Raw genomic sequence first — 26,588 nt, forward strand, 5'->3', positions numbered from 1 at the left:
AAGGCCTGAAGCTCATGCCCGAGGCCGAACACCTGCGGCGCTTGATGGCTGCATGGCGAGCCCGACCACAACCGGTAACCCAGGTTGACCTAACCACCGTTGCGGAGGCCCCCTTGTCCCACTGGGGTGTAGTGGTCTCCTTCAACCCCCGACATGGACGCGGGGTTATACAGGAGATTGGGGAGCCGCTACAAGTCCACGTGGACCGGGAGGAGGTGGAGCCCTGCGGAGGAAGATTCCCTCGCGACCTGGAGCCAGGTGATGCGGTAACGTACACCAGATGGAGGAGGGCTACGGGAGAGGCTGGCTGGATGGCGCGGGGCGTCCAGCGGTGGGTCGCACTTCAAGCCGCTGCCAGAACATCAGAGGATGAATCTCCTACTAAAAAAACCGCAGAACCTGGCCCTGAAGAACAGCAGGGAACCCAGACTCACCATGTACCTTGGGGGCGTGCCGGAGCCTCGGCGAAAAGAACATCCCGGCGAGGGATCCTGTCGTTGTTGGGGCGGGACCCGATCCTTGAACCGGCCGGACGACCCGTTGGTCTGGTGAGGCCCGGGAGGAAACTACCCTCCCCGAAAGACGAGTAAGCATAATTGCTTTATTAATATGTAAATAGTTCTTTGACTGTGTGTTCGTTTCCTGATTTTGCTAAACCCGTTTAGGGTTAACTCTTTAGGGGATCCTTCTGTTGACTCGGGATCCCTATTGTTTTGTTTTTGTTTGTTTTCCAAAGTTTTTGCACAAGTTTCTAGTTGAAAAGAACTGCTGAAATCATGAACAGTGCATGATCCGAACTTCTTGTACATAGTTTTCACCTTATTAAAGGCGCTCCCTACTGGTTTTACTTAAAGAAGGACTCTTTGTGAAGATACCACACTGGAACCTTTGCTGAGTATGGACTGGTAGCTTGAGAAGATACACTACCTCACAGAGACTTGTTCCCCTCTTAAAGGGGATGTTCATTTGTTGCGCCTAAACCGTGATATTGCTTTAAGACTGGAAGCAATAATGTCTTGACCAAAGAACGTGATGATAATGTTTACATGAGAAAGTTATATGTATTTGACTAGTTAAATTGTGAAGAAATACTGATGATGTTCTCTAAGAAGAAGAAGTGAAAGATAGAAGGAGGATACAGTGGGCCCGTAGGGATAGACGTGGTGTCCAGCATGCATGATAGAAAGATAATGAGAAGGCTTAATGTTCAATAGGAAATGTTTTGATAAAGTTGATAGATAGTTAGGATAGAAGGTAAACCCCGAGTCCTCATAGGAGTCATGTAGAGATGGCTCAGTGCTCTTAAACTGAAAGTAATGTTATGTTCTATACTGTGTATAGTAGTTGAAAAGGCAGTAGGCCCTGGCTGAACGGGGCGGTCCTGTAACCGAAAGGAGAGGCAGAAGGTCTGGTGCCGATAGGACAGGCGGTCCTGCAGATCTAAAGAAGGAGAATGAAAAAGTTAAATTACTTTATAATGTGATTATAGGAAGGTCTTTAGTGGATTCAGAGTGTATGTCCTTAAAGGCAATGTTAAATTATTGTTCAACAATTTTGCACTTAGTAGAATACCCGGTTGGGTAAGAAGAGTTATTTATAGCATGTTGCTATGATATTTAACCATGTTTGTAACGTTCAAGTGTCCTTACCTCCCATAAAGGGAAGCCTGTTCAAGTATACTTATTGTTATTGCACTCAACAAAATTGTTTGTCTTTTTGCTAACTTGTATTGTTGTTTTCTTCCCAGTCCCGGAGTACTGTGTTTAACCAGGGGGGAGTGCAGCGCCCCAGAGTCCTGGTCGTTGCAGTACTGTGGCTTCGCCACTATGGGGAGCTATGGTACGTCTGATGGCACTGAAGGAGTTCATCGGATCAGGTATCACAGACACCAATACATTTCACAGCCGGGCCTCCGGGGGGAGCTAAGGGTGCTATTCATTAGGCCACTCCCCACCATAGTGGGTAAACTGGGGGTCAGGCAGGAAGTTAGATCAGAAAGCTGACTGGGTTGGAACCAGGCAACACCTTGTGGCAGAGGGTGTTGTGGGGGAAGATACAGTAGGGTCTCTGTCAGGGGTGGGATCCTGACAGAGGCTTGGCAACAAGAAAGAACATAACGGGACCGCGCCTGCTCCGGGTAGCGGCGGTGCCCAAGGAAGGATTAGAAGCGAGATAGATTGTGCTGAGTGAGAAACGAGATCACGCAAAGGAGAAACACCAGTAGGAGTCGTGTTGTAAGACCGAAGCAACATCCTACTGAGGCGCACTACCGGTGGCCGGAACGCCGAGGGAGTATCATAACATTCAGCTTCAAGCAATACTCCAAACAGCGGCAGGACAGTCAGTTTAAGGCGGGCTGTCTAACCTAAATCACCTATGCAGTCTTGGGGGGCAACCTGTGGAGAGGGGCGACTCTAGGGTCCCGGAAGAGCTCCGAGCCTACCCGTCAAACGGGTGCCGTCCCAACCAGAACATCAGGGAGGGACGGAGGATTAGCAGAACATCATCTAATCGAGTTGTGAGGGAACTTAAGAAACAGACACAACAGTTGTGGGGGACTTTCCGTAAGCACAGCAGGGAAGGACCACAACACATAGCGCTAGAAGGAAGGCACCGATTTCCACCTGTGAAGAGAACTCTGGAGGTGCCATTGGACCGGCCGGACTTGCGCAGCCTGGTGAACCGTATTCCGGACTGAGGACTCAGAGATCTTCAGTAAAGAGGTAAAGAGACTGCAACCTGGTGTCCTCGTTATTTACTGCACTGCACCACTACAGCGTCACCACCATCATCCATATTTATTATTCACTGTACGCCCCACGGCAGGGTCACGGACCGGGGCCTAGCCGCCGTGACAACCCCAGAGCAGAGACTCACAGGCCCGGTACCGGGTACCCCTCGGCCCTGCGGCAGTGGGGGCGCTGCACTTGCGACCTAAGAACCCTGCCTGGGAACCTGCTGGCCGCATGCCAGGAAGCAGAAGAGGAAGGAGGGGCAGGGGCTGTATTCAGACAGCATGGAGCCGGCACAGAGCGGGAGGCTGAACGGAGACCTCTTGGAGGTACAGGAAATGGACCGGGTGTAACATAAGCCCCCAGATAGTGGTACCAGAGGGCGAGGGCATGGTGTGGTCCGTGGGCCACTGTTTCAGCCATTTGGCTGTCTTGGTCTGCTGGCCGGACTGGAACAGCCAGAGGGTCGGATGTGACCCATGGGCCAGAGTATGCCCAGCTTTGCTCTACAGTCTACTTGACTTTTCATTGAGATTCACCAGTTGGCGTTACATTTAGTAGAAACATTCTGATTGATAGATATTGTATGGCTTCAATCACTTCTTCTGCCCCTAAGCTGTCAGTTAAGGGGCAATTCTGTCCAGCTGCCAAAGATTACTGACCTGGCTGAGGTATCAGGTCATGCAAATTGGTTCATACCTACTCTATTGTCTACCTTTATTTTTAGACTTTTACTTAGTGTATTGCTTTGTAATAATTTATATATTGGCTTGATGTTGTGTGGCTCTCTTTGTATTCAGACCTTTTATAATAGTAAATAAAGAATAAAAAACTGCATTTTTAATAAAGATATACTATTAAAATCTAGTTACACACATGGGTGTGTTGTCAAATTTTCAGACCATATCAGAAGATGTAATACGCGAACACACATCACTATGTTGTAACTTGTACGTATCTTGAGATGCCTTGAGTGATGCAGATGACTTCATGACAGAGTGGAGGGATGTACTGCAGGAGGGGACAGTGGGGCAATATACTGCAGGAGGTATGTGAGGAGCTTTGTAGTGCAAGAGGGGGGTGAATAGCAATGTATGAAGAGGACAAAGAGTGATGTACTGCAGGAGGGAGTTAAGGAATGATGTACTTCAAAATGGAGCCAAAAATTGTACTGCAGGAGGGGGCTGTGGATCGACAGGAGGGTGCTGGATGGAAACATATATAGAGGGCTGAGAAAAGAGAACTACTACATTTTGGCACTGTATATCAAGGAAGCTGAGAGAAGTGATGTACTGCAGGAGGGTATTACATATAGAAGTGCTATAGAGTGATATACTTCAGGGGTTGTATATAGATGGAGCACTCCTCTTCATGCTACTTACCGGAGATAAGCCCTTGTGGGCTGGAAGACACCATTTTCCTGACGATAGTGGAAATCAATCATTCATTTAGCAGTATTATTCATATTATTCATTAAATAGTATTCAGATTGCTGAGAGCTGATGTTGGTGTGCCACCTCTGTGTGTGTCTGGTTGTGTAGCACTGATTATGTACTTAATGTGGTTAATTACTTAATTTGGCAAAGTAGTGCTCTAGATCTTGGTACGCAGGTTATGGCAATTGATTTAGTGAAATATATGTAAATAAACAACTGGGGTGCATTTTGTTGAATGTTATTGCAGCGCTCCAGAGTGCTGGTCGTTGCAGTAATGTCGCTCTCCCACCAGGGGGAGTGATGGTACATCTGATGGTACTAAAAGAGTTCACCTGACCAGGTATCACAGTCACACACTACACTTCACACTCCGGCCACCAGGGGGAGCAAAAAGTTCTATCTATTAGGCCACTCCTCACACTCGGGTAAAACTGGGGGTTGGATAGGAAGTTAGTCAGAAAGCTACCTGGGTTCGACCCAGAGAAGACCTGTCAGGCAGACAGGGGGAGAAGCAGGAACATCTGAGCTGCAGACAGAGGTCCCTGTCAGGGGTGGGATCCTGACAGAGACATAGCAAGAGATAGAACGTTACAGAGCTGCGCCTGCACCTCATTGCGGCAGCATCCTAAGGAAGGACAAGAAGCGAAGTATATTGTGGAGAAGTGAGAAACGAGATCACAGCACAAGGAGATAATACCAGGAGGAGTCCTGCCTTAAGATCGGCAACATCCTTCTGAGGCCCGTAGCCGGTGGCCGGAACACCAAGGGAGTAATAGGCTCTACGCATTACTTCAAACAGCGGCAGGACAGTTAATTCCAAGTTGGCTGCCCAACCTTTAACCTAATGAATACAACGGAGGCAAATTGTGGGAGAGGGGCGTCTCTAGGGTCCCTATAAAATAGCTCCAGGCCTACCCCGTCATACGGGTCATCCTATCCATACCATCTGGGGGACGGAGAGAGAATATCAGAAACAGACACGACAGTTGTGAGGACTATCCCGTGGTGCTCAGCAGGGAACTACTACAACACACAGGCGCTAGTAGGAAGGCTACTGATTTCCACCTGCAAAGGGAACTCTGGATGTGCCTTCGGACCGGCCAGTCTCAGCCAGCCCTGTTAGCAGTGCTCTGGATTGTGGACGCTGAAGTCTACAGTAAAAGGTAAAGAGACTGCAACCTTGTGTCCTCATTATTTACTGCGACTTACACCATCATCATCTACCTTACTGGGAAGCCCTGAGGACATACTTCACCTGTGGGAAGGTATACCATCTAGCTGCCATAACATCACCCCAGCGGACCCCTCAGCAGCGTCGGTCATCCTGACCGAACACCACAGGTGGCGTCACGAACACTTGACAGACTAAACCTTTATTTGGGTGCCCCTTAGCAGGGCCACTGACCGGGTCGGGCCACCGTGACATCCCCAGAACCGAGACCGAGGGACCCGGTACCGAGTACCCCACTGCCCTGCTCCTGGGGGCGATCCATTATTATAACCGGGGGGAAAGGGATCATTAATAATTTAATAATAATTATTTAATAATTCAAATAGCAGCATGTTTCCTGCATTGAGCAGGGGTTGGACACAATGACACTTGAGGTCCCTTCCCACTCTAAAGGTACCTTCACACGAAGCGACGCTGCAGCGATAGCGACAACGATGCTGATCGCTGCAGCGTCACTGTTTGATCGCTGGAGAGCTGTCACACAGACCGCTCTCCAGCGACCAACGATGCCGAGGTCCCCGGGTAACCAGGGTAAACATCGGGTTGCTAAGCGCAGGGCCGCGCTTAGTAACCCGATGTTTACCCTGGTTACCAGCGTAAAAGTAAAAAAAACAAACAGCACATACTTACATGCGTCCCCCAGCGTCTGCTTCCTGACACTGACTGAGCTCCGGCCCTAACAGCACAGCGGTGACGTCACCGCTGTGCTTTCACTTTCACTTTCGGGCCGGCGCTCAGTAAGTGTCAGGAAGCAGACGCTGTGGGACGCATGTAAGTATGTGCTGTTTGTTTTTTTTACTTTTACGCTGGTAACCAGGGTAAACATCGGGTTACTAAGCGCGGCCCTGCGCTTGGTAACCCGATGTTTACCCTGGTTACCGGTGTAAAATATCGCTGGTATCGTTGCTTTTGCTTTCAAACACAACGATACACGGCGATCGGACGACCAAATAAAGTTCTGGACTTTATTCAGCGACCAGTGACATCACAGCAGGATCCTGATCGCTGCTGCGTGTCAAACGAAACGATATCGCTATCCAGGACGCTGCAACGTCACGGATCGCTAGCGATGTCGTTTCGTGTGAAGGTACCTTTACATTCTGTGATTTTATGTTTCCACTGTATAAGTAGAAATTAAGAGCAGACTTCTTGTTTGTTTGTTTTTTGCAGACATTTACAATAAGTATACCATTTGTGATTCATTTCTAATGATACAGCAGAAAGAGTCTGTCAGTTTCATAAATGAAGTGCTAGTAGTCGCACCTCAGACACACACTACACACACTGAGTTCTACATAAGACCGAAGCCTAAGGATGGGCCGCACCACTCATGGGCCAGTACTCTGTGCTTACCCCCAGGGCAAAATTTGCCAGCCAGCCTCTGGAGACATGGTGTAAATTGTACATGCAAAAATGCAGATTGTAATATTTGATAAAATATTTTATCATGCAGCAATTACTAAAAAATTGTTGAGGAATCAATGTGTTTCTCTTCATTTTATAGCAGGTTCATCCATCAGGGAACCATAAATTATAAAAATCCAGTGGACAGCAAAATATATAATTACAAAGTGTGAGTGGGATAATGCAGGTTATACACAGATGTATAAAGAGAAAAATATATTTCTCCAAAAGAGATACAATCCCTTAAGGCAATATACCTATTGCATGTTTACCCTTTCTGTAGAGCGGCCCAATTTTTCCTGTTTTTAAGTAGAAAAGTATTAACATAGTTTTCTTCGCCAAAGGTGTCCACTATCACCCTTATTGTTCGCTTTGGTTGTGGAGCCATTGGCAGAACATATTCAACTAAATAGCAAGATTAAAGGTATTCATGCTAGCTCTCGTCAATACAAGATTTGTTTGTTTGCAGACGATTATTTTATAATTTTCAGATCCAATGAATTCCATTAGAGAGGAATACACCATACTAGAAAAGTTCTCAAAAGTGTCCTACTATAAAATAAATGCAGAAAAATTCAAACATTTTACAGTATAATATAGATAACCAACTTTAAGAGATTATAAAAAATGAAAGTTAATATAAATGGCAAAATGAGGATATTACATATCTAGGTATTTATCTTGTTAAGCCCATTAATAGTGTTATATTACATAGTTACATAGTTATTAAGGTTGAAGGAAGACTTTAAGTCCATCTAGTTCAACCCATAGCCTAGCATGCCCTAACATGTTGATCCAGGGGAAGGCAAAAAAAACCCATGTGGTAAGAGTAAGCTCCATCATGGGGAAAAAAATTCCTTCCCGACCCCACATACGGCAATCAGACTAGTTCCCTGGATCAACGCCTTATCAAGGAATCTAATATATATACCCTGTAATATTATACTTTTCCAGAAAGGTATCCAGTCCCCTCTTAAATTGAAGCAATGAGTCACTCATTACAACATCATACGGCAGAGAGTTCCATAGTCTCACTGCTCTTACAGTAAAGAATCCGCGTCTGTTATTATGCTTAAACCTTTTTTCCTCCAGACGTAGAGGATGCCCCCTTGTCCCTGTCACCGGTCTATGATTAAAAAGATCAGCAGAAAGGTCTTTGTACTGTCCCCTCATATATTTATACATTAACATAAGATCACCCCTTAGTCTTCGTTTTTCCAAACTAAATAGCCCCAAGTGTAATAACCTATCTTGATATGGCAGACCCCCCAGTCCTCTAATAACCTTGGTTGCTTTTCTCTGCACCCGCTCCAGTTCAGCTATGTCTTTCTTATACACCGGAGACCAGAACTGTGCACAGTATTCTAAGTGTGGTCGCACTAGTGACTTGTATAGAGGTAAAATGATGTTCTCCTCATGAGCATCTATGCCTCTTTTAATGCATCCCATTATTTTATTTGCCTTTGTAGCAGCTGCCTGACACTGGCCACTGAATATGAGTTTGTCATCCACCCATACACCCAGGTCTTTTTCATTGACGGTTTTGCCCAGAGTTTTAGAATTAAGCACATAGTTATACATCTTATTACTTCTACCCAAGTGCATGACCTTACATTTATCCCCATTAAAGCTCATTTGCCATTTATCAGCTCAAGCTTCTAGTTTACATAAATCAGCCTGTAATATAAAATTGTCCTCCCCTGTATTGATTACCCTGCAGAGTTTAATGTCATCTGCAAATATTGAAATTCTACTCTGAATGCCCCCTACAAGGTCATTAATAAATATGTTAAAAAGAAGAGGGCCCAATACTGACCCCTGTGGTACCCCACTACTAACCGTGACCCAGTCCGAGTGTGCTCCATTAATAACCACCCTTTGTTTCCTATCCCTGAGCCAACTCTCAACCCACTTGCACATATTTTCCCCTATCCCCATTATTCTCATTTTATGTATCAACCTTTTGTGTGGCACCGTATCAAAAGCTTTTGAAAAGTCCATATACACTACATCTACTGGGTTCCCTTGGTCCAGACCGGAACTGACCTCTTCATAGAAGCTGATCAAATTAGTCTGTCATGATCGGTCCCTAGTAAACCCATGCTGATACTGGGTCATGAGGTTATTCCTCTTCAGATACTCCAGTATAGCATCCCTTAGAATGCCCTCCAGGATTTTACCCACAGTAGATGTAAAATCTAGAGAAATTGTATAAAACCGTTCAAGAGGACATTGCTCACGATAATAAAACAGACTTTAACTGATTAGGAAAAATAATAACTTTTAAAATGGTAACTTTACCTAAGATTCTATATTTATTTAGAACTATTCCCTTAAAGAGAACCAGTCAGTAGGATTTTGCTAAGTTATCTACAGGCATTGTCAGGTTGGCAGTGTTAAAATGAATAAAATGATACCTGAGATGAAGAAATCCATCTTGTGGTTCTTGTGTAATCAGTGTTAGAAGTTTTCAGTTAATGATAAGCTTGGCTCCAGGGCGGGACTGTAGGCAGAGTCTTACCTTCCTGCTCTACGTCAGAGAAACCAAGGAAACACCAGTCCACAGGCCACTCTGAAGCACAAATATGTTCCTCATCATAAAGACAGAGACAGAGACTGTGCTTCAGGGTGGGACTGTGGGCAGGTCTTTCCTTGGTTTCTCTGGCTTACAGCAGGAAGATAAGACTTTGCCTAAAGTCCCACCAAAGAGCATGGGCATATCATTAGCTGAGAACTTCTAGCACTGATTGCACAAAAACTACAAGACGGATTTCTTCAACCCAGGTATCATTTTAATCAGTAGGTATCATTTTAATTAGTTTATCACTGCCAACCTGACAATGCCTGTAGCTTACTTAGCAAAATCCTGCTGACAGGTTCGCCTAACGTATCCATAAAAAATGATTCAACAAGATTCAGACATTAATAAATATTTTTGCGTGGAGCAATAAGAAACCGAGAGTTTCTAAAACAATTTTAATTAAAAGCAAAAATTGAAGTGGTTTTAAACTACCTAAAATATTTTGCTATTACCTTACAAATCTAATTAAGGAATCCCAGAAATGGTTAGTCAATGGCACAAACACTAGTTGGGTGGTTATTGAAACTTTTTTTCAATAATAACTCTCCACTTAAATTATTATTAATAAAATATATTAACATTAAGCATACTAAAATCCTACCATACCAAACTATTTGCTTTTAATGGCATGGAAAAGTTTACAAAATGTACAAAATAAATTGAAATTAAGTAGATATGACCAAATAAAAAATATAAATCTTTCCTTTTTAGTTTTTATGAATAATTATTCCTCATTCACAGAAAGACCTAGGAATTACAATGATTAAACATTTACATAATGGAACAAATTTTGTTTCATTCTAACAGATTTTAAAAAAATATAACGTTCCCTATAACGGATATAATAGGTTATTAAATATAAGAAAAGAGATTGTGGATCTGCTTAACTAAAAAAAAATGTAACTACAGAACCTATTAGAATCCTGCTCAAAACTCAAAAAATAAAGTGCTATTGTCAATAAAGAATATCTATGATTTATTTTATGATGACACAGCTATGATTAAAACAAATAATATAAATAAATGGGAAAAAGAGCTTAAATTTACAGCTACTATGGAACAGCGGAAAAACAGTTTTAGACTTCCTTATGCAGCTAATTTATGTTCGACACTGCACGAATGTGGGTATGTTCACACGGTCAGTAAACACTGCGGGTTGGACACTGAGTACATCGGCAGTGTCCAACCAGCAGCAGCCAGATGTTACAGCACAGTGGATGGAATGTCCGTCTCCATAAGCTGTGAGCGTCGGTACACGCATAGTGGGCATGGGATTTCAAGAAATCCCATGTCCACTATGCTTGTACCGACGCCTGCAGTTTATCTGCGGAAACGGGCATGCAGCGCATCTTCAATGAACACATGCGAACATGTGCTGCATCCAAAGCGCTGCCAATTACTGACCATGGGGACGTACCCTAACGCCTAATAGATTGACATAAGCATATAAAGAACAATACCCTCTATGTTGGCGAGGATATGGAATCACGGGATATATACATAAAATTGTTTGAGATTTAATAACCTACAAAATGTTCTCCACTATTTTGAATTTCCCAAAAAGACAAACATGAACAACCAAAAAAAAAATGCTTTCAAGTCAAGATTATCTTTGCATGATCAAAATAATACTATTATAGAAATGCATATAAAGGATAACCAAATAAATAAAATAAAGTTTATTAAATACTTACAAAACAGTATATGGTACATATACTGTACATGGCAAGATATCTGTTAAAACAACAAACCAATCAGGATACAGATGAAAACATGATAGTATTAGATAAAATACATTCCCGGAAGGAAGAGACAAAAAGGTCCCCCAAAGAGGTACTACCCCGACTAATATATAATATACACAAAACGTTGGTACAAGCAATATTGAATGTAAAGCACCATGGAATAAATCATGATATAATAATAAATAATAATAATAATATTGACTAGCCATAAAAAGTTAGATCACATTGTATGACAGTAATAATGCAAACAAATATAAATCATGGTATATGGGAAATTACCTGGGCATCATATAATATGGATCTATATATAAAAACCATGTCCTGATTAGAATTCTAATCATAAACAAAGCAGATGTCATATACATACTGTATATAATGCATAGAGTGCCATTTTTGGGGGGATTGTCCTAATCTAAAAAACACATGGAATGACATAGCTTCACTGATCCACAATTAAAATAATTATTACCCCTAATCTTTTTAGTGGTTAAGAATTTAGTTGAAATGGAAATTGACAAATTCCTTCATTATCTGAAGCTATTGAAAAAGTACCTCTACATAGGCTATACAAACTTATTTATGCCATAAATAATGACGCTGCCCAGATATCAGAACAAACAGAACAGTTGGAATAAAAAATGTTCTCTTCGAAAAGAACCTTGAAACAAAATCAATACATGAATGTTAACTTACACGTTATTTCCCTTTTTCTGTTAACTATGATGCTAGAAACTATTTATATGATGTACTATTGTTCTATATCTTTGAATATGCATATACTTTATTTTGTTACTTTAGGTGTCCCTTAATTTTATTTTAAATAAAAATAAATAATAAAATAGTTTCCTTCATCTACTTAATTTTATGGTTTTGAAGTTTGACATAGGATCACAAATGTCCTAAGGTACTAGATTTTTTAGGTATTTTCTTGTATCGATCTGTGTATTGGGATGTAAAAAAATTACGGGAATCTCAAATGTTATTATTGTTTTTTAAATTAAATATTCTATAGTTTTTACATTTGACTATTGTAAAAGCTTCCAATAAAAGTTATTGGATTAAGAGACAGAATTCCCATACTGACACAGGAAATCTGACATGTATGACAAGTGGACGTTAAAAATCTGACCTTGCATCATCGAGTTGTGACCCAGTCTCTCGCACTTGCCCTGATTGACTGGGCTGTTGGTGGTGTTTCACTGCACCTCTCAAATGATAATTGTTATTTGAGAGGTGAAGGAAAGATAATGAAAGCAGTAAATTGAGCAACCGTGGAAATCTCTTTTTTATAGAATGTGTGAGAAGTTTGGTAATATATAGTTTCAGCAGGGACTCACCTGGTGACTATGGACTCACCTGGTGAGGTGTATTCTAAGCTGTAATGAGCAGCAAGGATCTGAGCCATTGAGGTAGTAGAGTGCGTCTTTATGGATTAAACGTGGATCAGCAAGGGCCAGGACAGCAGAGTATGCAGGATGGCCAACAATCATACTATCAGTCAGTGGCGGCATGGGGTTCCAAGTGTATTGAAGCAAATCTGCGCCCAGTGGCCGGGAGTATGTATAACGCATACATACCCTCCAGTCCCCAGTCAAAAAAACGCTGAGGGGATGCATGCGCTGAGGGGATTCATTAAGTCTGCAGACTTATCGATGTGGACCGGACAACCGTTTTAAATGAATCTATTATCTCCTTTATATGCAGTAAGACACAAAAGATAAAGGAATAATTTAAACAGGAGACAAAAAAGCAGACGTTGCCGACTCTATACCAAAGCTGTTGACTTTCTTTTTACCTGTTTACTGTGCAAAAAGCATTGCAGGAATTGTTAATAATTTTTTTTCTTTAAAATCTTACTGAGAACTCCAATGTTTTCTTGGTGCCTTGCATATTTTCATGATTCTCTAGGGCTGATGGGGAATTTGCAGTCACATTTGCTTTAGCAAGGAAGTGGGCAATTCATTTTCTCATGAGGTCATAAGAGAGACCGTAACAGTTACAGAGAGCAGAGCCAATACTTTGAAATTTTGTTCAATATTGTCATTAAGATATTATTATTTATTTGCATTAATTGTATTGCTTATTATTGAGATCAAAACCATAATTTACTGATTGTTATCAAGGTTATAAAAATGCAGTAAATCATACTGCTCTTGTTATGCGGCCCTTGTGCTATGATCAACATCTTCCTCCAAAATAGTATGATGTCCTCACTGCCTCCACACAATGTATGACACCCCCATAGTAAGCAACATAGTATAATGTTCCCACAGTCTGCACACATATTATGATGGTCATACAGCTCCCCACATAGTATACTTGAAACCTCAGCCCCCGATATACATTATGATAGCCCCACAGACCCTCAAAAACCATGATACTAAATAAAGGTTGATGGCCCTCACCAAACATGTATGCTTGCACAGTCCCCACACACAGTTTGATCTTTAAAAGCCTCCCCCGAGAATATGATGGCTCCCACACCTCCCTACCCAATATGGCACCAACATCCCCCAAAACAGTATGATGGCCCCCACAGCCCCTATAGTCCCCCCACACAATATGATCCCCCACTGCCCTCAAACACAGAATCATGACCCCCACAATATGATCCCCCACAGCCCCTCAACAGAATAATGGCCCTCACAGCACTATCAACACAGTATGATCTCCACAGCTCGGCAACACAAAATGGGGACCCCCACAATATGATCTCCCACAACCTCCAACACAAAATGAGAACATTCACAGTATGATTCCCCACAGCCTCCAACATAGAATGAGGACCCCTACAGTATGATACTCCACAGCCTCCTACACAGATTGAAAACCTCCACAACCTTCCAAAACAGAAGGAGGACCCCCATAGTACGAGAATCATAACCACCCAATATAGAATGAGGACCCCCTCAGTAGGATCCCCCACAGCTTCTAACATGGCATGAAAGCCACCACAACCCTCTTAAGCATAATGAGGACCCCACAGTATTATCCCTCACAGACTCCGACATGGAATGAGAACTCCCAGAGTATGGTCCCCCACAACCCCACAAAACATTATGATGTCCCCAACAGTCCCAAATGCATAATAGTGGCTGCACGTATTCCTCCTTCAAGTGAATACCCCCAAAAAACAAACACACAATACTCATCTCAACTCCGATTCCCCCAGCGTGCTGCTTGGCTCCGGTATTTGCCCTGCAGAGTGAGGCTTCTCAGCAGGTGCAAACTAATGACATTGCCGTGCTTGCTTTGGTGACACACTTAGTCACACAGGCAGAATGGTGAAAGACATAGTCAATGGATCCTTCCTCCACCATTATATTCACTGGTATCTGCATCCCGAGGATGCAGAGAGCAGTGAAATTAAGTCATCGGACTGAGGTTGGTAGGGTGGCCGCAGCATGCGACTCGTGAACCAATGATTACAGCCCTTTTGCTGTCCCCTTTCGTGGGCCTGATACGAACAATCCCCAATCCCCACAGTTTTAAGCGTGCCCTAAAAACTCATTTGTTCAAATTGGCCTACCGCCTCAACGCATTAACCTAACTATCCTTGTGTGGCCTATCATTAAAAAAAAAAAAAAAAAAAAAACATAATCAGGTTCCTCGCATCATGTTCTCATACACTTCATGCAGTTAATAGCCCTCTGTGTCTGTACTGCTACATACTTAGGCTGTTATCTGGTTCATGCAGCTTTACATGAACACCCGAGCCTTACACTATGGCTGGTCCGAATAACTAAAGCAATTGTTACCGTCCACCTCTCGTGTCTCCCCTTTTCCTCATAGTTTGTAAGCTTGCGAGCAGGGCCCTCATTCCTCCTGGTATCTATTTTGAACTGTGATTTCTGTTATGCTGTAATGTCTATTGTCTGTACAAGTCCCCTCTATAATTTGTAAAGCGCTGCGGAATATGTTGGCGCTATATAAATAAAAATTATTATTATTATTATAACAGCCAAAGGGCCAAATATGGTCTGCAGGTTGAAGTTTTCTAAAGTCTGCTTTAGCAGATAACGGCTACTACAGTCTTTAATTTTCCAGGTGAATAGAGAGGCCGTTATCTATTACCCAATGGCTTTCGCTAGTGGCCTATTTTATCCCTCTATGTACAAAACAGCAGGTTATAGACTCTCTATTTTACTATGTTTCTATTCAACATAGAATCTATGTCATGATATGCTTCCAGATATGTAACATACTATTCAAAATATTTGTATTTTCTGGGAACATAGAGATCAGGTTCTACGCGCTTATGTCAAAGATGAAACACAATTGGATATATTAAGAGAATTGGAAGCCATGAAGCATTTACAGGTACCTACTATGACCTTTATTACAAACTATATAGAATTAATTGTGCAGAACTGGTGCAAAAACAGGAATGACCAGCAGATGTCAGTTCAGCAATTCCTGCTTTATCTAAATCCTTTTCTGTGTTCATCTGCATTTCTAATGTGTAATGTTCAACATGTACATGCATATATTACGGTACCTATTTGTGACAACCTTATATTTGCAAAAGATGATTATGTATTTCAAGGGCACTTATCATTAGTATTTTTGCCTCCTAGAAAATTGCAGCATAATTAATTACTTTATTTATTTACTCATCAATCTACAGTACAGTCATGAGAAAAAGTAATTCCATGGTTTTATGCATGAGGACATAATAAAATAACATTCGGTCCTTAGAAGGTCTTAAAATTAGGTAAATACAACCACTGATGAACAACAACTCCTGAAAAATTGCATGGCGTAATTTATATAACATAAATTAGGCCAAAATGCAGAAGCCGTTTGTGAAAAATCAAGTGCATCCCATGAATCAATAGCTTGTAGAACAAAGACCGTCCATTATTATACGGTAATGCAGGAGTCGTTTTTATTGGATATTGCCATGAGACTGGCCCTCCGCTGGCATGGCACAACCCCCAGATGAAGGCTGATTGCTGAAACGCATGTCAGGTCTGGCACCATTTCATTGTGATAGGACAAGCGATGGTTATGCAGTTTTTCATTGTTTATATGTTGTATTCTTGATTAACCAATATTATTTACTATTGTTCTAAATAAAATATCTTGTAATTTAGGCATGTTATGAGGTAGCAAGTATATAATATAATAGGAAAAATATTATTTCTCATCTACAGTGGGTAAAATAAGTATTTGATGCACTTCTGATTTTGCAAGTTATCCCACCTACAAAGAATGGAGAGGACTGTAATTTTTATCGTAGCTACACTTCACTTGTGAGAAACAATCTAAAAACAAAAAACAAAATCACATTGTATTATTTTTAAATTTTTAAATAATTCAATTTCATTTTATTGCGTGAAATAAGACTTGATCACCTACCACCTAGCAAGGATTCTGGCTCTCACAGATCTGTTAATTTTAACCCCTTCACCCCCAAGGGTGGTTTGCACGTTAATGACCGGGCCAATTTTTACAATTCTGACCACTGTCCCTTTATGAGGCTATAACTCTGGAACGCTTTGACGGATCTTGGCGATTCTGACATTGTTTTCTCGTGACATATTGTACTTCATGTTAAAGGTAAAATTTATTCGATATAACTTGCGTTTATTTGTGAAAAAAATGGAAATTTGGCGAAAATTTTGAAAATTTTGCAATTTTCCAACTTTGAATTTTTGTGCCCTTAAATCACAGACATATGTCACGCAAAATACTTAATAAGTAACATTTCCCACATGTCTACTTTACATCAGTACAATTTTGGAACCAAAATTTTTTTTTGTGACGGAGTTATAAGGGTTAAAAGTTGACCAGCAATTTCTCATTTTTACAACACCATTTTTTTTTAGGGACCACATCTCATTTGAAGTCATTTTGAGGGGTCTATATGATAGAAAATACTCAAGTGTGACACCATTCTAAAAACTGCACCCCTCAAGGTGCTCAAAACCACATTCAAGAAGTTTATTAACCCTTCAGGTGTTTCACAGGAATTTTTGGAATGTTTAAATAAAAATGAACATTTAACTTTTTTTCACACAAAATTTATTTCAGCTCCAATTTGTTTTATTTTACCAAGGGTAACAGGAGAAAATGGACCCCCAAAGTTGTTGTACAATTTGTCCTGAGTACGATGATACCCCATATGTGGGTGTAAACCATTGTTTAGGCGCATGGCAGAGCTTGGAAGGGAAGGAGCGCCATTTGACTTTTCAATGCAAAATTGACTGGAATTGAGATGGGACGCCATGTTGCGTTTGGAGAGCCCCTGATGTGCCTAAACATTGAAACTCCCTACAAGTGACACCATTTTGGAAAGTAGACCCCCTAAGGAACTTATCTAGATGTGTGGTGAGCACTTTGACCCACCAAGTGCTTCACAGAAGTTTATAATGCAGAGCCGTAAAAATAAAAAATCATATTTTTTCACAAAAATGATCTTTTCGCCCCCAATTTTTTATTTTCCCAAGGGTAAGAGAAGAAATTGGACCCCAAAAAATGTTGTGCAATTTGTCCTGAGTACGCTGATACCCCATATGTGGGTGTAAACCATTGTTTGGGCGCATGGCAGAGCTTGGAAGGGAAGGAGCGCCATTTGACTTTTCAATGCAAAATTGACTGGAATTGAGATGGGACGCCATGTTGCGTTTGGAGAGCCCCTGATGTGCCTAAACATTGAAACTCCCTACAAGTGACACCATTTTGGAAAGTAGACCCCCTAAGGAACTTATCTAGATGTGTGGTGAGCACTTTGACCCACCAAGTGCTTCACAGAAGTTTATAATGCAGAGCCGTAAAAATAAAAAATCATATTTTTTCACAAAAATGATCTTTTCGCCCCCAATTTTTTATTTTCCCAAGGGTAAGAGAAGAAATTGGACCCCAAAAAATGTTGTGCAATTTGTCCTGAGTACGCTGATACCCCATATGTGGGTGTAAACCATTGTTTGGGCGCATGGCAGAGCTTGGAAGGGAAGGAGCGCCATTTGACTTTTCAATGCAAAATTGACTGGAATTGAGATGGGACGCCATGTTGCGTTTGGAGAGCCCCTGATGTGCCTAAACATTGAAACTCCCTACAAGTGACACCATTTTGGAAAGTAGACCCCCTAAGGAACTTATCTAGATGTGTGGTGAGCACTTTGACCCACCAAGTGCTTCACAGAAGTTTATAATGCAGAGCCGTGAAAATAAAAAATCATATTTTTTCACAAAAATGATCTTTTCGCCCCCAATTTTTTATTTTCCCAAGGGTAAGAGAAGAAATTGGACCCCAAAAAATGTTGTGCAATTTGTCCTGAGTACGCTGATACCCCATATGTGGGTGTAAACCATTGTTTGGGCGCATGGCAGAGCTTGGAAGGGAAGGAGCGCCATTTGACTTTTCAATGCAAAATTGACTGGAATTGAGATGGGACGCCATGTTGCGTTTGGAGAGCCCCTGATGTGCCTAAACATTGAAACTCCCTACAAGTGACACCATTTTGGAAAGTAGACCCCCTAAGGAACTTATCTAGATGTGTGGTGAGCACTTTGACCCACCAAGTGCTTCACAGAAGTTTATAATGCAGAGCCGTAAAAATAAAAAATCATATTTTTTCACAAAAATGATCTTTTCGCCCCCAATTTTTTATTTTCCCAAGGGTAAGAGAAGAAATTGGACCCCAAAAAATGTTGTGCAATTTGTCCTGAGTACGCTGATACCCCATATGTGGGTGTAAACCATTGTTTGGGCGCATGGCAGAGCTTGGAAGGGAAGGAGCGCCATTTGACTTTTCAATGCAAAATTGACTGGAATTGAGATGGGACGCCATGTTGCGTTTGGAGAGCCCCTGATGTGCCTAAACATTGAAACTCCCTACAAGTGACACCATTTTGGAAAGTAGACCCCCTAAGGAACTTATCTAGATGTGTGGTGAGCACTTTGACCCACCAAGTGCTTCACAGAAGTTTATAATGCAGAGCCGTAAAAATAAAAAATCATATTTTTTTCACAAAAATGATCTTTTTGCCCCCAATTTTTTATTTTCCCAAGGGTAAGAGAAGAAATTGGACCCCAAAAAATGTTGTGCAATTTGTCCTGAGTACGCTGATACCCCATATGTGGGTGTAAACCATTGTTTGGGCGCATGGCAGAGCTTGGAAGGGAAGGAGCGCCATTTGACTTTTCAATGCAAAATTGACTGGAATTGAGATGGGACGCCATGTTGCGTTTGGAGAGCCCCTGATGTGCCTAAACATTGAAACTCCCTACAAGTGACACCATTTTGGAAAGTAGACCCCCTAAGGAACTTATCTAGATGTGTTTTGAGAGCTTTGAAGCCCCAAGTGTTTCACTACAGATTATAACGCAGAGCCGTGAAAATAATTTTTTTTTTTTTTCTCAAAAATGATTTTTTAGCCCCCAGCTTTGTATTTTTACAAGGGTAACAGAATAAATTGGACCCCAAAATTTGTTTTCCAATTTGTCCTGAGTACGCTGATACCCCATATGTGGGGGGGAACCACTGTTTGGGCGCATGACAGAGCTCGGAAGGGAAGGAGCGCCATTTGGAATGCAGACTTAAATGGATTGGTCAGCAGCCGTCACGTTGCATTTGCAGAGCCCCTGATGTACCCAAACAGTACAAACCCCCCACAAGTGACCCCATATTGGAAACTAGACCTCCCAAGGAACTTATCTAGATGTGTTTTGAGAACTTTGAACCCCCAAGTGTTTCACTAAAGTTTATAGCGCAAAGCCGTGAAAATAAAAATTCCTTTTTTTTTTTCACAAAAATGATTTTTTAGCCCCCAGTTTTGTATTTTCACAAGGGTAACAGGATAAATTAGACCCCAAAAGTTGTTGTCCAATTTGTCCTGAGTACGCTGATACCCCATATGTCGGGGGGAACCACTGTTTGGGCGCATGACAGAGCTCGGAAGGGAAGGAGCGCCATTTGGAATGCAGCCTTAAATGGATTGGTCTGCAGGCGTCACGTTGCATTTGCAGAGCCCCTGATGTACCCAAACAGTACAAACCCCCCACAAGTGACCCCATATTGGAAACTAGACCTCCCAAGGAACTTATCTAGATGTGTTGTGAGAACTTTGAACCCCCAAGTGTTTCACTACAGTTTATAATGCAGAGCCGTGAAAATAAAACATCTTTTTTTTCCCACAAAAATGATTTTTAGCCCCCCAAATTTTTATTTTCCTAAGGATAACAAGAGAACTTGGACCCCAGAAGTTGTTGTTCAATTTGTCCCGAGTACGCTGATAACACATATGTTGGGGTAAACCCCTTTTTGGGCGCACGGGAGAGCTCGGAAGGGAAGGAGCACTGTTTTACTTTTTCAACGCAGAATTGGCTGGAATTGAGATTGGACGCCATGTCGCGCTTGGAAAGCCCCTGATGTGCCTGGACAGTGGAAACCCCCCAATTCTACCTGAAACCCTAACCCAAACACACCCCTAACCCTAATCCCAACGGTAACCCTAACCACACCCCTAGCCCTGACACACCCATAATTCTAATCCCAACCCTAATCCAAACGTAAATGTAATCCAAACCCTAACCCTAACTTTAGCCCCAACCCTAACTTTAGCCCCAACCCTAACTTTACCTCCAACCCTAGCCCTAACCCTAACCCTACCCCTAACCCTAACCCTAAACGTGACTGAAATACGTGGCACTGAAATACGTGGCACTGAAATACGTGGCACTGAAATACGTGGCACTGAAATACGTGGCACTGAAATACGTGGCACTGAAATACGTGATACGTGGCACTTAAATACGTGGCACTGAAACACGTGGCACTGAAATACGTGGCACTGAAATACGTGGCACTGAAATACGTGGCACTGAAATACGTGGCACTGAAATACGTGGCACTTAAATAAGTGGCACTGAAATATGTGATATGTGGCACTTAAATACGTGGCACTGAAATACGTGGCACTGAAATACGTGGCACTGAAATACGTGGCACTGAAATATGTGATACGTGGCACTTAAATACGTGGCACTGAAACACGTGGCACTGAAATACGTGATACGTGGCACTGAAATACGTGGCACTGAAATACGTGGCACTGAAATACGTGATACGTGGCACTTAAATACGTGGCACTGAAATACGTGGCACTGAAATACGTGGCACTGAAATACGTGGCACTTAAATAAGTGGCACTGAAATATGTGATATGTGGCACTTAAATACGTGGCACTGAAATACGTGGCACTGAAATACGTGGCCCTGAAATACGTGGAACTGAAATACGTGGCACTGAAATACGTGGCACTGAAATACGTGGCACTGAAATATGTGATACGTGGCACTTAAATACGTGGCACTGAAACACGTGGCACTGAAATACGTGATACGTGGCACTGAAATACGTGGCACTGAAATACGTGGCACTGAAATACGTGCAACTGAAATACGTGGTACTAAAATATGTGGCACTGAAATACGTGATACGTGGCACTGAAATACATGGCACTGAAATACGTGGCACTGAAATACGTGGCACTGAAATACGTGGCACTATGACTGTCAGAAAATGTTCATTAAACGGTTAGGGGTAGAGTTAGGGTTAGGGTTTGGATCCCTTTATCACCTTGATGGTGGTGGGTGGCTTTTCAGTGTGTTTTCTGTTTTTTTCGATAAAAATGCATGCGTTTTTAACGCAAACAAACGCATGTGCTTAAAAACGCAAGAAAATACTGCAGGTTGTATTTCTGAAAATGAACGCATGCAGAAAAAAACCGCATGCGTTTGAAAACGCGACCAAACGCGTACAAAAAAACCGCATGCGTTTTCAATGTTAAATATAGGGAAAAAACGCATGCGTTTTTTTGTGCAAAAAACGCTGCAGACAAAAACGGAAGTGTGAAACCAGCGACGCTTTTTATAGCAAAAAAGTTTTTGCGTCTCCACATTTTGAGACCTATAATTTTTCCACATTTGCTCCACAGAGTCATGTGAGGTCTTGTTTTTTGCGGGACGAGTTGACGTTTTTATTGGTAACATTTTCGGACACGTGACCGTTTTTGATCGCTTTTTATTCCGATTTTTGTGAGGCAGAATGACCAAAAACCTGCTATTCATGAATTTCTTTTGGGAGAGGCGTTTATACCGTTCCGGGTTTGGTAAAATTGATAAAGCAGTTTTATTCGTCGGGTCAGTACGATTACAGCGATATCTCATTTATATCATTTTTTTTATGTTTTGGCGCTTTTATACGATAAAAACTATTTTATAGAAAAAATAATTATTTTGGTATCGCTTTATTCTCAGGACTATAACTTTTTTATTTTTTTGCTGATGATGCTGTATGGCGGCTTGTTTTTTGCGGGACAAGATGTCGTTTTCAGCGGTACCATGGATATTTATATCAGTCTTTTTGATCGCGTGTTATTCCACTTTTTGTTCGGCGGTATGGTAATAAAGCGTTGTTTTTTGCCTCGTTTTTTTTTTTTTTTTCTTACGGTGTTTACTGAAGGGGTTAACTAGTGTGGCAGTTTTATAGGTCGGGTCGTTACGGACGTGGCGATACTAAATATGTGTACTTTTATTGTTTTTTTTTTTTAATTTAGATAAAGAAATGTATTTATGGGAATAATATTTTTTTTTTTTTTTCATTATTTTGGAATATTTTTTTTTATTTTTTTTTACACATTTGGAAATTTTTTTTTTTACTTTTTTACTTTGCCCCAGGGGGGGACAATACAGATCGGTGATCTGTCAGTTTGCATAGCACTCTGACAGATCACCGATCTGATTGAAGTGCAGGCTGCTTCACAGTGCCTGCTCTGAGCAGGCGTCTGTGAAGCCACCTCCCTCCCTGCAGGACCCGGATCCGCGGCCATCTTGGATCCGGGTCTGGAGCAGGCAGGGAGGGAGGTAAGACCCTCGCAGCAACGCGATCACATCGCGTTGCTGCGGGGGGCTCAGGGAAGCCCGCAGGGAGCCCTCTCCCTGCGCGATGCTTCCCTGCATCGCCGGCACATCGCGATCATGTTTGATCGCGGTGTGCCGGGGGTTAATGTGCCGGGGGCGGTCCGTGACCGCTCCTGGCACATAGTGCCGGATGTCAGCTGCGATATGCAGCTGACACCCGGCCGCGATCGGCCGCGCTCCCCCCGTGAGCGCGGCCGATCGGCTATGACGTACTATCCCGTCGGCGGTCATACGGGCCCACCCCACCTCGACGGGATAGTACGTCAAATGTCGGGAAGGGGTTAAAAGCCCTCCTACTCTGCACTCATTATCTTTATTAATTGCACCTGTTTCAACTCGTTACATGTATAAAAGACACTTGTCCACACACTCAATCACACTCCAAACTCTCCATCATGGCCAAGACCAATGAGCTGTCCAAGGACACCAGGGACAAAGTTGTAGACCTGCACAAGGCTGGGATGGGCTACAGGACAATAGGCAAGGAGCTTGGTGAGAAGGCAACAACTGTTGGCACAATTATTAAAAAGTGGAAGAAACACAAGATGACTGTCAGTCTTCCTTGGTCTGGGGCTCCATGCAAGATCTCACCTCTTGCGGTAAGGATAATTCTAAGAAAGGTTAGATTTCAGCTCCAGAACTACATGGGAGGACCTGGTCAATTACCTGAAGAGAGCTGGAACCACAGTCGCAAACATTTTTTTTTTAGATTCTGTCTCTCACAGTTGAAGTGTAAAGAATAAAGAATAAAGAATATATTTTTTTACTTTTTTTCATATTTTCTAATTTTTATCCAAATTAATAGGGGGAGGATCTGCAGTACTGTTTTTTGATCATTGAGGTTTATGGTCACTCGTATATGTACAGCTGTCTTAGGGTATGTGCACACAGTGGTTTTTTCAAACTGATTCTGCCTGAAAACCTTCTGTAAAAAACAGTAAAAAACCCCATAAAAAATAATGAACATATGCAGTGCAATGCCAAAAGTCTTGTGCATTTTTTGAGTCTTTTGTAACTTCTTTTAACTGCTTCAAGCTTCAAAAGTCATGAAACAGAAAGAAAATTGACCTGTCCATACTTAAGCGTCTTCTGCCAGTATTTTGTATATGAAATTAAAAAATAAGACACAAGAGCCAAACAACAGCAAAAAGAACAAAAAAGAAGAAAAAAAAAAGCGTCACGTAACGAACTGTCTTCTGCTTCAAAAACTCAGTGGCCATGTTGGCATCTAAAGGACATTGTGTGCGTATACCCTTAAGATCTCACCACAGCATTTCAATTTGGTCTGGACTTTGACTGGGCAACACCTCATAGATATGATGGTGTACTTGATATCATAGCCCTGCTGCATGGCCCAGTTTTGGCCAAACTTTAGCTTTGGATAGATGGCCTCACATTTTACTCTAGAACACTTTGGTACACAGAATAGTTCATGGTCAACCCGATCACTGCAAGGTGCCCACTTCAGATGGCTGTAAAATTCATCAAGGACTGACACTCTAATTTTGACAAAGATGGCGGCTGAGGTGGCGGAGAATGGCGCCAAAATGGGAGGTCACTGCTGTGCCTGCACCCTTCGATGGCGTGACCTCGCAGAAATGGCACGAAGATCCTTCAGGCGGCGCCTCCGGGAATGCGCCGAAGACACCTAGCCCCAGGCTTACTGAGACGACTTGAAAGAGAATGGGAGGAGCTTCTAGGAAACGACCCCACCATGGAATGGGTGGGGCCTGGAAGAAAACCTTGCGTGCAGCTAGACCACATTGGATGGAGATGGTGGCAGGAGGACGTAAGAACTCGGCCCGCCATACAGTGGGAAGAAATCGCAGAGCACCCCACTTACCAGCACCCGGAGAGTTCTTCAGCGCAGAGTCGGCAGCTGGCAAAGTCCTCTTCACGTTCTCTGGAGCTGGAACATCTTGCGGAGCCAGCGGTGCGCTGCCAAGAGGAAGAACCTCGTCGCCCGGTACCAAGGTTGTTAACTCAGTGGGGACCGGAAACAGCGACTGACTGCCTCGGAGGAGCCCGTGCCGGAAGTGAAGGCTGAGCCGGAACTTCAGTCAACATCGGAGTGCACAGCTGCAATCGCGGAGAGATACAGCGACTGCGGGAAGGGTGTGGTCAGGAAACAATAGCCGGAGGTGATGAGTACCCCTCAATCCTTGACCCCGGAGGGCTGGACTCCCCCTCCGCCTCTCGGCCCTGGGGCCCGGTCCATGCCAATACCATCCGCCTCGGGTGACTATTCCTTGAATGTGGGGTTGGGGGCCCCAGGATCTACACCTGCGCTTCGGGCGCCAGAAGGGGATTGGGTCTCCTTCTACAAAGAAGATTGCCCTCGGGGCTATTATGCAGTAGCCGTGACCCTGTGCACCCCAGAGGAGGTGCAACAACATGAGGGATCGAGCTTGGTCTAATCAGACTCCCACAAAGTTTTTGTTCTTCAAGCCCCCTACTGCAAATTGCTTCTTTGGGGCAATCCGTGGTCTCTGCGGCTGCAGAGCCACCCTCATCCCAAAGTTGAAGATGGAATTAACAGGACAGTGATATTTGTGGTGCTGTTGCACAATATATAAAAAATATATATATAAAGGACTGCTCCGCGTCCTTCCGGGCAAAGGAGAAGCCCCTGATGTTTTCTCCCAGAGGACTGGGGAGTTGTGTGGTCAGAAATGGCCACAAGGACATTTGTTGTTTTTCTCTTGTGTGTAAATATATTTGTTTCTAATTCAGAGGACTGCGAGCTGGATGTCTTCTTTTTATGGAGCCTATGGACTCTTGTTTTTGTTGCACCTTTTATGCCCCTTCTGCTGGAAAGCAGGACTTCTACTAAAAGTACTGTGTTTTAAGGTACAGGAGTACCACATTCAAGGAAAGGGGGGAGCCAAGAACATCTAACTCATACTGAGTTCTTTATTATATTTACAGTTTTTTATATTATGCATATATATTAAAGTTTGCAATGGTTGGGGAGAACCATATTGAAAGAAAGGGAGAATGTGGGGGAAGCTGCACCGGACAGAGAGACTTCTGCACCATTCTGTGACCGAGACAGAGTCCACGAGACCGTTCTGCTGACCATTGAGGAGGCCCCGCTCAGTATTACCCCAGCGGTGCACGCTGAGTGCTGGACTGCGCCTGCGGCTGTGACTGCTGAACTGTGTGCTTCACCCGCGGCCTTGATTACTGAGCTGCGTGCTACATCAGCTGTGCCGCGAGCTTGCTCCTGAACACCATCTCGTACCAGGACCAGAAGACCACGCGGCGAAGGACCCAGAGAATTCGTCACCGTACAGAGACAGTGTATTTCCTGCCTACGAGACTGGATTGGAGACTTCTCGCGCCGCCTGCTGCGCCACCGAGCGATCTTCCAGTCGCCTTCTTCCAGGACCCTAAGACTGATAAGTTGAACTCTTCCTTCCCCCTTATTGTTCTTCCCTGCACCTGTGAATCCATATTTTTTACCCCCCCCTGCTTTCACCTATATACCACCTGTGCGGAGAGACATTGCCACCTCTATAGTTTTGGT

At 42.9% G+C, this 26,588-nt stretch overlaps 1 protein-coding gene across 1 annotated transcript in view; it reads left to right on the forward strand.

The window, feature by feature from the left end:
* Positions 1-26,588, forward strand: part of LOC143773620 (carboxypeptidase A1-like) — a 97,282-nt gene that overhangs the window by 18,452 nt on the left and 52,242 nt on the right. Inside the window, exon 2 of the mRNA XM_077261019.1 lies at positions 15,368-15,449. Within this exon, the coding sequence (XP_077117134.1) occupies positions 15,368-15,449 (82 nt within the window). The remainder of the gene's footprint in view (positions 1-15,367; positions 15,450-26,588) is intronic.

The sequence above is a fragment of the Ranitomeya variabilis genome, chromosome 5 (genome assembly GCF_051348905.1).
Source record: "Ranitomeya variabilis isolate aRanVar5 chromosome 5, aRanVar5.hap1, whole genome shotgun sequence".
NCBI classification, from domain to species: domain Eukaryota; kingdom Metazoa; phylum Chordata; class Amphibia; order Anura; family Dendrobatidae; genus Ranitomeya; species Ranitomeya variabilis.